The sequence below is a fragment of the Battus philenor genome, unplaced genomic scaffold, assembly GCF_028537555.1.
Source record: "Battus philenor isolate CCGP_79_NKW_IND1 unplaced genomic scaffold, ilBatPhil1.0.hap1 SCAF_24, whole genome shotgun sequence".
In the NCBI taxonomy this organism is placed as follows: Eukaryota; Metazoa; Arthropoda; class Insecta; order Lepidoptera; family Papilionidae; genus Battus; species Battus philenor.
The window spans coordinates 8336578-8352997 of record NW_027181687.1 but is presented as its reverse complement, the minus strand read 5'-3'; the positions used below and the strand labels follow the sequence as shown (position 1 = coordinate 8352997).

General features: G+C 35.0%; 1 protein-coding gene across 1 annotated transcript in view; it reads right to left on the bottom strand.

Moving 5' to 3' along the window:
* cyst (rho guanine nucleotide exchange factor 18 cysts) overlaps nt 1-16420 on the bottom strand; it is a 60844-nt gene that overhangs the window by 27979 nt on the left and 16445 nt on the right. The window contains exons 3-13 of the mRNA XM_068768076.1: nt 9117-9226; nt 7159-7275; nt 6317-6437; nt 5900-6026; nt 4992-5097; nt 4586-4752; nt 3130-3273; nt 2655-2721; nt 1674-1779; nt 1480-1553; nt 406-491 (exon numbers count right to left, since the gene is read on the bottom strand). Coding sequence (XP_068624177.1) covers nt 406-491; nt 1480-1553; nt 1674-1779; nt 2655-2721; nt 3130-3273; nt 4586-4752; nt 4992-5097; nt 5900-6026; nt 6317-6437; nt 7159-7275; nt 9117-9226 — 1225 coding nt within the window. The remainder of the gene's footprint in view (nt 1-405; nt 492-1479; nt 1554-1673; nt 1780-2654; nt 2722-3129; nt 3274-4585; nt 4753-4991; nt 5098-5899; nt 6027-6316; nt 6438-7158; nt 7276-9116; nt 9227-16420) is intronic.

Below are 16420 nucleotides of genomic sequence, written 5' to 3'. Positions count from 1 at the left end.
TAGGCAAGAAACGAGAGAGAATCGGCAATGATACAAAGCAAAACAGTAAAAATATATAAAAACATCAAGTGTAGAAAATATAAAACCTCCTTCGCGTATAGTGTCACATACTTGTGTATCTTCTTATTATAAAACCTGGTACTTATTCGATACCGCATATAAAAAGACGTCCACCGCAAGCTAAAACCGACTTTATCGTTAAAGAAATATTGCACATTATCGCGCAAATTAAAACAATGCATTAACGGAAAACTCCTTCAAGGCACTATACCAACGCGCCTTTGTCGACAAAAAAGCAGCAAAATATATGCCATACAAAATGTATTTATAATTCTCAAGCATGAGTCGCGACGTATGATTTTAAGGTTATTTTATAATTTTACATAATAATGTAATGTCGCTCACCTGTTAGCATTCTGCGATTGGCCAGAGACGGAGCTGCGTTTACTGCTTTTGCCGCTATTCGTGCTAAGTGACTTGCCGACTGATGTCTTTGAAACGGAAAATATTTTATTAAAAATAATAATTATCTAAAATCTATTTATTTTAAATACACAATAATTAATTTTACGAAGTCTCAAATACAAAAAAAAATTTTTTTAACCACCTCGGTACGGTGCTTGGAAGCCACAAAACCGCCACAGTTAAGCGTCGACTTTAGCCTTCAACCATGAAATTTAATTCTACCTCCGCAATTACAATTGGTTATAATTACATTAGGTGAAAGTAATGACAGTACACAAAAAAAACCCTGTTGATCATATTTAAAGGAAAGCTCCATATTTGTTCGGCAGTTTTTATAATTAAATTATCAAAATATGCCCAATTACTTGCATTTATAGATATACTCATGTGTAACGGGCAGATACAATTACAAGTATATATTTCTGAAGAGCGCGACTGACTAAGACCTTGAAAGGGATTATTGCCACCATACCTCGTTCATGCTAGATGCACGAAAAGACACTGCCGCCGTTTAATCATTTTTTCATTCAAAAAAATTAGAAATGTAATGAAAAGCACGATGGGCTCAGTGTCGCGGCAAGTAAAAGCCGGCTGTGCGTTTTCACCTGTGGCAATCAACTATAGTCGACACTCATATCGAAGTGGTTAATGTTACATATATTTATTTATCTATCTTATTTAAACATGTATTCAGAAAACATATATAGTGTAATAAATGTCAATCTAGATATATAAAAAAGAATTACTTATTGAGTTGTAAAGCGAAAAAGTTGTTTAGTTCGCCTTTTTGTTTTCGTACTTTCATAGAGACAATAATAACCCCTTTTTATTCATGAAAAAATGAAAAGGAAAAAAATGTAAAAACAACACTTGTCTATTCCAGACAAACCACTATCGTCAAATATTTGACGACAGTCAAAACCAAATAAATACTAATTCGCAGTGTACTAAATAAATAATATAATGATCACTCTTAAACACATACACACACTCTATATACACGAAAAAACTAACCTTTGACGACTTAGGTTTGTTACATTCCACTATGTAGTCTTTGCAGACGTTTTGATGGACTGTCATGGTGCAATCTGAAATGCGGAAATTATTTTCTTGTTATAACAAAAAACATTTAATTATTTATAATTACATACTTTTTTCGTCAAATTAAGATTAGATATCTCTATTTTCTTTTTCAAAATTTTACTTACTTTCGCAATAGAGGGCAGGCTTATCGCCAACTGCGCGTGCGCACCAATCGCAGTGCCCGCCCGTTCCCGCCGCCTGCCACACGTGAGCTGCTTTACGCGATTTATCCTAATTAACACACAACACACTTTAAAATTTCAATACACAGAATAACAATAAGTTATGGTAAAAGAAGATAATCGTTTCACCTGGAAAATTCAGAATTAACTGAACTAAAACCTAGTCCACAGCGCCCGTTGATGACCCGATTGGGAATAAGGATGAAATCAGAAATGAGGATATCCGCAAAAGAACCAGGGTTACCGTCGTTGCTCGAAGAATTGATCGTCGGAAGTGCATTTTGTCAAGTCGCAGTAAGTCGCTAGGTGAAAGTAGCGCAAGACCGGTCATTGTGACGATCTTTAGGGAAAGCCTTGCCGTGGGTGTTTATCAGTTTAAAAAAAAAGATTTACGCTAAAAGTTGAAATCTAAAATTAGATCGGCCATCCCCGAAAGAAATGATATAACAGGCACAGAATATGAATCATTATCATTTTTTCAGGCGAAAACGTCCAGGGCTAGATACAGGCCTCTCCCCTTACTTTTGCGATAATAATGGTACGCAACGGCCGACATCCGGCGTCTTCTGATGACATTAACAAAGCCGTGCCTATCCTAACAAGCTAAAAGAATGTTCTAATGCTGTACATTTTATACTCCGTTTGACCAAAATTACTATTCTCGATTAAAATTTGATCTTTGCCATATTTATTTTTGTCTAAAGTTAACAAAGTGGTTACTGACGGTAACGCGAAAGTGAAAAATATAGTTAAGAAATGTAAATATTTGTAACAAGATACTCAAAGAAAATATTTTATTTTTTGGATGTCAATAATTTTTAACATAAAAATTTTCTTAGGTTGGGTTACTTACTCAACTGTTTTAAGTTTATCATTGATTTATTTAACCTGTATAATCCGTAAATAAAATAAAAAAGCTCCCACCTTTTTCTTTCTAAAGAACAAGCTGCCCCGCTTTCGTCTCTTCTCCGCATGATGATCAAATGCGGCCCTGTGTCAAGACATCACGAACTTAACGTACACAGATAACGCAAATTTCAAATTAAATTGACATCATGCTTAGTAAACGACGAAAAAAAAAACTCGTGATCAAAAACAAAACCACTAAGCGAAGCTGTGCTAAAAAGCATGCCCGTATATGACATGTTAAATAAAAATTATTTGTAATTGTATAATGTTTATACTGTTCGAGTTATTAAGCAGAAAAATAACAGTGTCAAATATACATTTATTTATTTATACTTACCACTATTATAAGATTGAAGGATAATCATGTGGAGTATTCTTTTTACTAAGATAGACATTTTATAGTAAAGACATGATATAGTATCAGATTGGACAATAACGTTTATTGTTAAAAGATAATGACCTGTATGTCAACGTATTAGAGTTCACTCACTGCTCTAAAAACGCCAGACGATCCAATCCAAGGTGTTCCTGGCGCGTGTTGATCCTTCTCCCGGGCAGTTGGTTGATAGTGCCTTCGGTGGGAATAGATAGATCTTCATCGCTCTCCGTCTCGCTCGCACCTCCGGTCGACAAGCTAATACCGAGCGGGACGTACAATGTCGTTCTCATGCGTTTACCACAATGGTTACATAGCGTTTGCCTGGTTATATGACTTTTTTTGCCAAAATGTTTATATCGCATGAGAGGCACAAACGCTATTAATTAGTTGACGGTCTCGTGTTATTTTTCAGTGAAAGCGTGGCCTATCACAAATTAGGTGTACCATAGACAACCAGTTCCGGTATGCAACTGGTAAGTGCAGAAATTAAAAAAAAAATTAAAAGCAAACATTGCAACGAAAACTAACACATGCACATTTAAAAAGTTGAAACAATTGCCTCCTTTACACTGACATAGATTTTCTAAATAGGAAGTTAATTTTTGAATTTTACTATGATTTATTTCATTTACACATTTTCGCCAACATAAAGAAGACCGTAGTACAAAATCAGCATGCAATATCAGTTACAATACACAATTTTATTCATTCTGATTTGTTTTTCTTCCTCTGTTATTATTATATTATACAGGGTGTCTGGTTATAAATGTATAAGCTTTAACGGGGTGAATGTACGGCTTATTTGTCAGCAAAAAGCTTTAAGCTTCAACTATTTTCAATAAAAAAGTAAGTGACACTATCATTTGTGAAATTATCACTGTGAAATATGTTTCATTAATTTCATTTTTCTACGCGAATTCGACAGGCTAATAACCTCTGGTCTATAAGGCCAGACAATGAACAATAAAAAATTTTAGGATATAGTTAAATCCGAAATTTGAAAACACTTTCTTTTAACTTAATTGTCATTAGGTTATTTAATATTTCTGAAACTGTTGAGTTAGGATGAAGCAAAGAAAATACACAATCACCATTCTAAAGCTTTTGCGCCTATAACCAATCACCCTATATATTTGTGTATTGTTATACATCTGTGTTAGGAAATTTTTAGTTTAATATATATTTTAAACTACAGTATCTTGATATGCAAGTACGTTAAGAACAGGTCATGTCAATCATATAGATTAATCACTATGGAACTGTATATGGTGTTATTAATGGGTGTACACATTTTCTTTATCAGTATATTTGTGTTTGTACGTATGCATGCAAGTTGAATTATTAAATTGGTTTTTTGTCAGTCTTTTTTCTCTATATATTAGTCCAGTTCTCGATGAACATTAATTAAATTTAATATAGACACTTGATATTAAATTAATCTAAAATTTCGGACTGGTCTCTCCTTGAGTAAATATTTATTAAGGCCAGATTAAATTAGCTTGACCGGATTTGACTTGCCAGTGTGTGTGTATAAGCAAGTGTGCGTGTGTGTGTATATGTCACTCACGCGTTAGTCTGCGGCACAGGCTGCGCAGGCTGCACGGCCGCAACGATACTAGGAGTGGACACAGACTTCTGCAACGGAAGGCGAGCCGCAAGGCGACCGCCGCTGACAGCTGTCCCGCTTCCACCAGCTGCCGCACGCAGTGCTGCTGTCACTTTCTCAAAGTCCTTCTGTAACGAGCAAAGATTGCAATAATGAAATTTACGCGAATATTATTTATAGAACGTCCACCCAGAAGGTGGACAGGTGACCTTGTTAAGTCTTTGGTGATAATGATAATATTTTATATAATATTTTTCACAGTGGTAAAACATATCATGCGATTACTGTAACATTATTAAGAACTGCCCTATGTTTAACTGATCTGCCCTATGTTTAACAAAAAGATGATTATAATTTATACACTTACTGCTAAATCATTGTCGTTCAAAGAGTGCGTGGAATGACGAACTGGCCGCGGGACTTCGCTTTCCGACTCCATGGAAGACAATGAGGCGCTGTGTCCATTTAATGTACTGTGGAATTTATATACCAACACATAAGCTCTATTATCCGCTGACAAGTTAATAACTGTTCCCTGACAGGCCTAAACAGGGGGAATGTATACTAAATTTATAGTTCAAGAAGGCTGAACGAAAAAAACAAATTAAAAATAATAGCTTCTTTATTAATTTTTAATTTACTTGTATTTATTATTATAGTTTATAAGCCAAGCAGAGTTTATGTAGCTATCTATCAATTGAACTTATGTAAAAAGAGAAAAGAACAGATGATTGTAGTAGACATTAACAATTTTCAAAAAGATGCGTTTACACGTGACTACTTTTTATATAGTAAGCAAATAACAATTTATTTATCTTTCCTAATACAATTCAAACGTCATTATCTCTTACAATATCAGCTTTTTAGTTTTTTACTATAATAATAAAATTTTACTAAAATTATTTTTCTTTTTCTTTTTGCGTAACAATACCAGTAAATTCATCTTTATGTCGTTATAAATAACCATTGAAATAAGTTCTGAACTTTCTAGTATTAAATCTTTTTATTTTATAATTGTGTATTATGGTGTTAAATATTACTAAACGCGATTCGAGTGACATGCCCAAAAGACAAGGCCTTTTTTACTATGTCTATTCTAATCCACTCTAAAACACGAATATCATTTTTTTGCAATTGTGATCCGACAGTCTTTTAATGAAAAAGGCGTACCATTCATTAATTAACAGCAAAAGCAAAAATACACTCATACTTTTAAATCTTCTACACCTATGTCCGATTCCCTTTTATAATCTTATCTTCTTAATAAAGACGTACCTCCTTTGTCGCCTTGCTTCGGGCGGTCTGGCACCAGGTTCGAGTGCAGCCCAGGAACTGCGCCGACCCTCATCTCTCCTCTCCCACGCGTTCCACACCCCCCAGCCTCCCCATTGACGGGCGTCCCCTGTACTCAAATATTCAAATTTGGAACTCAAATATGACCATATCATTATTTTGAATTGTTTAGACCGTAACTTAATATTTTCAGAATTTTAAAATTTATTTGTAGTTCTTAATGTTTTGCCTTACTAATTTTATAGTTGGCTGCAATACTAAATTGGTTCAATAAGCGTAAACGAGATTTAATAATCAGACCGTCGAAGTACTCGTATTCTAAATATTCATTAAAAAATATATATATTATTTTGTATCAAATAAAGAATATACGAAATAAACATTTAATGTAATCATTACCGCTGCCCTTTCGACTCTGTGGATAGAAGTCAAGATGTGTTGGGGACGAACACTCCGGCTCCACGACGCCATCTTTACAAAGCGACGGGCAGGATGTGCTGAGGCGACTATTGCCTGTGGCCTGCAGACAAGTAATGCGTATGTTAGACACGTGTAATCTGTATTCAAAATACAACTTCAAAATCCTTTATTCAAGATACGATGAATTACATCTCTTATTAACGTCAAGGTGACTCTACCACCTGTTAGTAAGCTATATGCTACAGACATGAGAACGGTAGAAGAAAATTAAAATTCATAGGACGCCGAGCCTTATTGGAAATCGGGAAAACTTTGTGTATGTCTCACGACTAAAATGATAGCGACATACAGTAAATTTTCTCCTGGATTATTTTATGGATATTTACTACCGTTCAAGATATTTCTAGTTCAGTTCTAGCCACCAAATAAGCTTTTATCAAATTTCGCAAAACTTTTCAAATAGTCACGTGACGAAGATTTTATTCTGCCCGAGCTTTCACTTGTTCAAAATTTTGATAATTTTAACAATAAATAAACTGTCAAATGAATACCTTTAATTAAATAAGTGCTCGTTTAAAGTGGCAGTGAGCGAAGAACATCGCTCTGAAAATTGTCAGCCATTGGAGACGAAAGGTTCTTGAGTGGCTACCACGAGCTGGTAAACGACATGGCTGGACCATTAGGTGAACCGACGACATTGAGGTTTCAATAGGTAAGACTGGTCATTCTGGGCGTCCATCGACTGACAGGATTATAATGAAGGCAACAAATTCTTCGTAACATAATATTAAAATCTATTTTTAATTTTTATTCAAGCTTACCAATAACGGCAATGGTGCAGCTCTCATACGCTGGACAGCTGCATTAAGCCTCCTCAACTGCTGTAGACTGTCGTCCAGCACGCCGGGACTGTGTGGCGTGACGCTGATGGTAGGAACCTGCGGATATAACCAGTAACATAATAAAATCAATCAAATTCAAAGTATCTTTAATCAATAGGCATTTGAATAGTTAATTCTTTTAACAATATATTTAGTAAGCTACCATCGGGTCGGGACGCTAATCTGTTGAAATCTCAAGTAGGCTTTACCGCTTCACTGGGTTTAAGCTTTAAAAAAGCATAGCCTTAATCACTTTACAACAATTATGCCTTAGAGAGTTTCGGGAACCTCAGGTCGAAGCGGTTATTTTGTCACTTGAATTTGTCTAAGTTATATCAGAAAACGCTCTATCGAGTGACTGGCTATGATTTGGCGTATGGCTTCGACTTGATTGGTTACTATTATCGGATTATCGAGGCCTATCCGCGACTTGTGTATGTATAATCAGCACCGCGTTTGTGCCCTGTGGCCTTAAAACATAATACGTCACATTAATCCTGTAACTGCCCACAAGGCCTTCGAACCTGATCATAACAATATTTGATCGCAAAATAGTAAGTAGCGAAATAGACGTCTAGACAATACAGATACCAGACTTTGTACTTTTATATATAAAAAGCTCAATATAAGCTTCTTTAACAAGAATGATAGGTTTATTTAAAAGATGAAATATGTTATCAACTTCAATAGGAAGTTATTTTTCTATTTGCCTTATTAGTGTTACAATACATAGGCGTATAGTTACGTACACTCAAGTAAATTATATACAATTCAGTTCGTACTTGGATCTGAATGTATAAAGGCAAGGACACAATAAAACACCTTTTACGATGTCTCTCTGTGGGCATTCCGTAAGTAATGAGAAATTTTTATTACAACTAGCTGTTCTCGTTACACCTTTGAGAAACAACGGAAATTTTGTCCGTGTCAAACCTGGTTTTTCACATTGAAGTCCTAATATGCAAGGCGAATCTTACTTATTATGGTTACTCCATGGAACGTCATCCCAGGGGGCTCAAGGTCTTTTATATATGTCACGTTTTCTTAACTGTACAGCTAACATGCCAAAACATGCAAGCTTGTACATGACACGGCATAGCTACCGGTCGAGATTTACCGTACTAATCTAAAGACGTGTTCACTATTAATCCTTCCATGAAAAGTATATACTTTTATACTATGTATTTGGATAACCCAAAAAAAAAAAGAGAAAAGAACTAATCTCGTAGAAGGGCAGACACGGCATATGCGGCAAATGCGCCAAGAACTTTCGTCGTCATTTATGTCAAAAAAACTCTCCACTCATGCAACACTGATAACCGAACGAACGTACTGTGAATTACCCGTCGATTTTACGTATATACATTTATATAAATATACACAGACACAACTTTTTTTACACTATAGACGCGTCCCTCAAAACAATCATGTAAACATATACATCTCAGATACGATAAATTTGAGGATATGTTCAAAAAATTTAAAAACTTGACATTTTCTTGAATTAAAGAAAATAATTATTAAATCAATATTACAAAAATATTCGGCAAAAATAATTAATTTTGGTTTAAGCAACGTTTTTTATAGCCTCTATTGGTTTTTTTGTTTTTATAAAGTCAATAATTGGCTGCTGATCCTTTTGTTTTTAAGTTGTTTATTACCGTTAAGATTACGTTGAAATTTAAATTTTTAGTTATATTTAGAATTATATTTGAATGTTGTGAAAATTTAAATTAATTTTAGTGTACTATTTAGAAATGTTAAAAAAATTTGGGATGCGTTTTAGAAAAAAAAAGTCGTGTAAAAGAGATCCTGTATGACTAGAGTTGGGTGTACACATGCAATATATGAGTGTTCCATATGATTTATCTAAGTTAGAAATGTTTAAAGTTAAGTACCTGTGCCCTGGCGGCGGCCATGTTATCGGTGGGCGTGGCTCGTGGCACGTGTTCCGTCACCTCGTCCTCGCTGCTGTCCGAACGTGACTCCGAACTCCCGCCGCCCTCGTCTGACAAAAAACAGGGTTTCTCTTTGTATACTACATCCCTTGCTATAATAACCAGACTCTCTTAGAGATAAGTTTTGTGTACAAAATATTACGATGGTACATAGTCGATATACAAAGTTATTGATTATGGGTGTAAAAGCATTAAAAGAAAGAATGTATAGCTCATTTGGCTGAATAAACTAACCACTCTTAAATATGATACATTTTTTTTCATTGTAGGCGCCAATGCGGTAGATTACGTTCGTGCACCCCAATCCGTAGTACCTATTATTGTAGTTAATGTTATAGTTTGCAACCGAAAACGCTGTACCTAGTCATAGGTAAGCGCCTGGCAAGACAGGTCGAGTTATCAGCCACTTTGTTCCATCAGTCCATCGGCAATACTCATGACGGCGGCGCCAATTTTTTGTTCTCGGAACAGTACAGCAATTTAGTAGCACTATACACATTTTGTTTTCATAATGGTATAACCATAGAAATCTTAACTTCCTACGTCTTAAATTACGAAAGGAAGTACGAAGTATTCATAGAATTTTACACTTTGTAGCCTTCAGTAATAAGATGTATTTATTATAATACCGTATAAGGAGCAGACATTGTAATCTATTGAGTTATTTAAAATATATAGAAAAAAATGTTATATAGAAAATGAGAATGTTATAATAGTATTGTACGAAATAACACTAAATGGAAGAATTGAACGAAATAAAAATAGTTAATTGAAAACTTCAATTCAAAATTCAAAACATATGACGAAAGATGGAAGGCGATGCGTGAATGTAATGCAAATGAATGCTGTGAGAATGATAGAAAACATGAAGGATGAAAGAGAGAACAAAGAGAGAAATTGGGAAGAATGAGGGAGAGAGAGAGGGTGAAAGGAGGATTGTGAAACAATCATTGTAAAATATATCCCTGTCCCAAAAATAAAATAAGAGAACGAAAGATCACCATTAACGGGGACCATGAAAATAAATAAAACAATTCACTTACTAGACGACCACTACTACAATTGTCACTTTATTTCATTACAAAAAAATACCTAGAATTATATCTATGTCCGCACCTTGACATAAAGGCCATTAAATACTTTACTTTGTTGAGATTACTAAGAATCAGACTACTTGGTATCAAATTATCATCGTAATTAAAAGAAGAAATATTTTTAATAACGATCAGCAGCCTGTAACAGCTTGTCGAAGAATTCACAATTAAACTCAAGAATTCGAGGAATGCTCGCTTTGTATTTTCATTGTTTTAAAATCTAACGAACGGTTTGACGCATACGTTTTGCTTAATGAATTGGAAAAGTTGCGCATATTTTAAAGCGTACCTGTAAATATTACTTGTAAGTCTGTTTCTCGTGTGTTTATACTTGTTTGTTATAAGGTAACCTGAAGTCATATCCATTATACTTCTGACTAGATCGAAATTGACGTATTTCTCCAAGGGAACAAAAAAAATAGAAATTTTATGAATTTTTAAAACATTCTATACGAATTAAGTACAGCGGTAGAGGACCGAGCCATACGATAGTAGGTCACGGGTTCAATTTCCCGAATACATGCATGTAATTCGTACTTTGTACATTCGACTCGGTGTTTAGCACTAATCGGTGTAACAACTCCTGAAGATGCCCCGTGGAGGGGTGAAACACGTGTTGAGTGAATTTACAGTGGCGGTTGTGTAGTTGGCATTGTCTGTCGCATGCGCATTTACGAGCGGGCTGGCGGGCGGTGCACTTTCATGCACGACAACCACTGCATGTGCGGAAGTGGCTAAATATTGGTCCTTTCTTACTTTGTACATTAATTACAAAGCATTGCCAATGTTTACAAAACAAAGATAACCCGCGTTCAAGCGTGGGCGGTCCAGAGGCCCGTGTAGCTCCCGACCGCCGAGTAGTCTTCGCTTTGCATAACTTTCACTACACCTCATTCACTACACCATACACCTACATGGGTATAGTCCCTCTTCGTGCGTGCGTCTTTGTTATAACTGGGGTATGATCACCCAGCGTAAATTTTAAGAAATTGGCTAACAGCATAACTTCAAACACAAAAGCAAAAAAAAATTCCGAAGGCTGTGCAGAAGCGTCCTCTGCGTAACATAATACCACACTGCGATCGTCAACTCGCCTGCCTAGTGTTGCGATTATAGTATTTCCGATACATATAAAATCCTTCGCCAAATTTGTTAGTAAACCCAGAACTGAGGAACTTTGAGCCCTTCCCATAAATCGGAGAAAATAGTAAGAATAAAAAAAATCTTTCTTTTTCCATAAAAACCATAGAGTAAATTAAAATCAGTGTGTTTGTACCATTCAAAAATGTATTATATGCAATTTCCAGAGTCTAAAATCTTTTTATTAGTTAACGGTTATTTAATAATAGCCGTCAAAAGGTAGTGCATTTTGTAAAAAACATTTTTTAATGTATATATATAAATTTATACATCACAATTTATTTACGAATATATTCTACAAGTAAAGAAAGACGGTAAACAGCAGTTATTTGTTTTTCCTTCAATACGTTTTATACGCCGCATTGTACGCGGATATGCAAATTTCATTCAGGCTACCGATAATCGCAATCAACTTTAACAAGTCAGCTAAATTTTAGTTAAATGATTATGCGAATCGTTACAAATATAAATTTTGCTGCGAGTCATATATAGAAAAATACCTAATATGCAATAACGATAAAAAAGGCGATATAACAAGAATCCCACATATAAGAATATTCATGGTGTTACATTATTTGCTATTAGTAAATGAACCAAAAATAAAGCAATTAAGCAAAGTGCTCCTAAATGATCGACATCATTATATTTGAAATTCAATTCTTGGAAGAAATACAATGGCGTTTTATATCAACAAATCCATGCAATAATCTTAGAAGAAAGATTGTAAAGAAATATAATAACATCGTTTCAGCACATCATAATAATCCCCTCATTCCACATACCGTACACATCTATATACCATAACTACCACGCTTGGTAGACGGGTAGGCAATTATATTATAATATACGCAGAAGACACTACTGTCCATCTTCTAGAAACTTACTGCACAAAGTATGAATTATACAAGATTGTATTTTGGGAATCAAAACCACGGCCTACATTCGCAAGTCTCAATACTATACAGCTGGGATAGCACTGCCCTATTTAATAATATATTGATACTAGCTGACCATCTGACATTCAAATTTTATGAAAATAATATTATTAAAGCATCAATAAAATTGTAACAATGACGGAAAAGATTTGTTGACGCCTTTCTTCATAGTTAGAATCTATTAAACGATACTAAACGAGAAAAATACATTAACATTACAATGTATTATTGTGGGAACTTAAGGAAAATATATTTCTCGACTTACTACCAACAAATTCTTTTCCATTGCCGCTCTTACAGGAAGTTATCAGACGCAATCTTGAATAGGAAAACGGTTATTGATTTTCAATAAGGTGTCACGACTAGGTGTTCATAACTAAAATAAAAATGAATTTAAATTCACCGAAACGAATGTCCCCACAAATTCAAGAATAATGTTAAGGATAAAATAGAAAAAAACTTAGTATTTCCTTTTGATCTTCATATGTATGTATAAATATAATTTTACATCCTTTGCGTCATTTACTGTAAAGTAAAACATTTTACGTAATTTTGTCTATCATTAACAAATATAAAAAATTGTTATAAAGATGTAAATAATCGATTTTTCTACATCATCATAGTCATTTTCATTTAAGTCGTAGTACATGCCCCGCTAGACATGGGACTCCCCCATAAATTTTCAATAGGACTGTTTGAAAGCGGCTTTCGTCGAACGTTTTCCGGCGACCCTAAAGGACGTTAGTCCACCTTGTATGTGGACGCCCTAAGCTGCGTTGCCTGGTCCGTGGTGTCCACTCCATAACATCATCGCTCCAGCAGACAATAGTTCACCGCATTACGTGGCCTTTTTAACTTACTATCCGCTTCAATCCTGATTTAATCTCGTAGCAAAGCCCCGAGATTAGCCCTACATCGCCAATAAAGCCACTGTGAGAGCTTGTTAACCAGGCCCGAAGTGCGAGAACACGTGTCGGTGCCATAATTCATTACTGGTAACACAAATTGGTCGTCTTTGTCTAAGCCACTAAGGGTAATTGACGGAAGATGTTTCGTACCGGATACTAAACTGCATTTATTTACATTACAAAGTGTTATAGTTTGGTGTGATAAATTAAAACATGCTTTATACATTTGTGTTTGCACAAGCGGTTAATTTAATAGCAGTTGTAGGTTTTTATTACCATATTTGTTTTCAGAAGACATCTCAGAGGGTAGTAAAATAAGCCCCCAATGGACCATTTGTTTGGAGATAACATTGTGGCAATTTCGTGAGGCTTGCCAAACGGACTAATGTAAATACTTCCGCTTATTTACCATCGGGGCTGTGACCCAGTTATCGTCGGGTCAAGGCGCGCGACACCCCTGCAATCGGCCTATGTGAGCCGCCGTCGAGTTGACTTTGAAAGTTAAACGTACATAGATACGGTTCAGTATTGTTTGACGTTAACTTTGTTGTGGGTTTCGTAATGATTGTTTGTTTAAAACATTTGTGACATTTTGACGTCGAAGTGAATATCGCGTGTTCTGATATTCCGCTTACATACCTTTCATTTGTAACAAAGGTTTGTTTAGGACCTGTTGAATTTCGTGTTCTAAAAGGCCAGGTAGCACCGCATTGTGAACACCGGGTGTTTTTCTTATGTTGATACTAGTTAAACGCCCACCTCACGCCATTGTATAATTCGATTTACAAATCACGATTTTATAACATAACACATAAGATGTCATTATTATTATCATCATTATCAACCGAAAGACGATCACTGATGGACAAAAAGCCTTCCTCGTAGACGACCCTAGGTCCTTTATCTACCATGTGAATAATAAAGTCCAGAACTTTAAAGACAGCAGCCATCTGCGCGTTATTGCCCACTACCTCTTGAACTTGCCAATCGGCTTGACAATATTATTATAAATAGTAACAAAATGGTGCGTGTAAATGCCATAAATAATAGTTTATATGCACAATCATGCATTAAATCGTTTTATGCCGGTGAAGTGGTTTACTGCTGACTACCTCTATATTTAACCATCGCTATTTATACACAAGATATATAACTTACAAAAATATAATAATTATGTTTTTTAATCCAACTAGTGGTGGGACAAAGAACTAACCGAATAGGACTAACTACAGATTACCCGATTTTTCTCTTAAAGACCACTTTCAAAATTTATTCCGATGGGCCATCTCTAGTTACTGAATAATGAATATGCAAGTTTAAGTCAAATTCAAGCTAACATTTTAGTTAGTAATTTCCATTTTTTTGTCACACCATGGTACACCCCCGTTGAGTCTACCGAGGACCCCCGAGATTGCAACAGGGCCACTTAAGATTAACAAAAAAAACAGGGCCACTTAAATTTTGGACACGACATATATGGTTCTACTGACTGACTAGTAATCGTGATACAAAAGATTTCATAATTTTCAGTCTTTCGCCATCTCTCTCTCTCTCTCTGTGTGACACGCATAGAGCCAGGATCGATTCCAGTACATCACCTTTCCACCGCAAAGCTGGTCAACCTTTGAATTTTGATTGAATCTATCCTGAACTACAAGTATTTCCAAAGCATTGTATTTCTTTCGCTTAATATGGCTAAATTATTTTAAAATTTTTGAGTTAACGATAACGCCATGTCTCGATACCTTTTGTATATTCCTAAGCGGGTTCCAAAAAGAAAGGGTTTATAAATTTGCTCGATGAAGTTAAAAATAAAGACATAAATAAATATTTCTTTCGTTTCTTAATATACTATACAGGTTGATTGTTTAAAGATATAAAAGCTTTAAAACAACGAATATATCCCTCCTTTGTATGTACCCTATTAAAATATAATGGTTTCAGAAAGAGTAAACAACGTGACGAGATTATCGTAAGAAAAAGTGCTTTCAAAATTTTGATTTTTTTTTATTAATTCTAATTTGTATCGCGTTATTTTTTTACAATATTTATTTTTCGCTTTAACTAAACGCAGACAGTTGGGAGCTATTTTATACGGATCTTTCTTCTCCCAGCTGCGAGGCACGACAGCGTTTTATAATTTTTGAAAATTTTTCTTACACAATTTTATCTTATCAAAATTTTGATTACTACATGATAATCTGTTCCTGTAGACTTTGTATTGCCAGAAGCAATTAGCCTGTCATGTTCCAACAAGCGGTAATTTATATAGGGATGATTGGATAATCTTTACACCTATAACCATCTATCCTGAATAATTAAGTTATTCTAAATAAATCTATTAACCAGACAATTTTAAATTCCAAAAAGAATAAGGTAAGCGTATACGAAGCAAGCCCGTCGTTATATCGAATAGTAACTTGGTGTGTAACTTGATAACTGTATGGTTTCCCGTTTGACCTTAATTTGATTTACTTTTAAGGCTTATTACATTTTGAAATTACCAAACTATATAGATTCAAAAATTATATCACCATTGACTTAGACGCTAAATTACAATAAGCCCTCCATATTTGCAATTTATCCAACAAGCTCAGTTCCATAATATACGCAATTAACAAAAATTGTTAGTTGAGTAATGTCAGCGGAGTTCGATTAGTCTTTTTTAGTTATTATTATTGCATTATGTCGTTCGTTTCGGTCAGGTTACTTGTATGGCATAATGCTGCCGATATTGATACTATTTGTCTTACAAAGAGTTCCGTGCTATCTATAATATGATATCTTAAGACTATCTTAGAGAAGAGTTTAAAGAAGAATATATCATTGGGATAACTCAGCGATAGATGACTGAGACTTGCGATCGTAGGCCGCGGATTCGATTCTCGAGATACAATCTTATGTAACTCACACTTAGTGCATTCATCATATAGGATTGCCACTGCTCAATAACAAGTTTCCAGGTAATGGACCGCAGCGTTGTCTACGTGCCATAATACTGTTAGCCAAGCGCGGCGATCATGGTATATACAGCATCGATATCTTTAGGGGGAGCGTATACCATACAGTGGCCGTCTATGGGCTGAAAGGAAGATATATATGTGTGACTATCTGATTTATGTGCATAAAAATAAATGAGAGAAATAGCGAAATAAATTTAAAAAGTT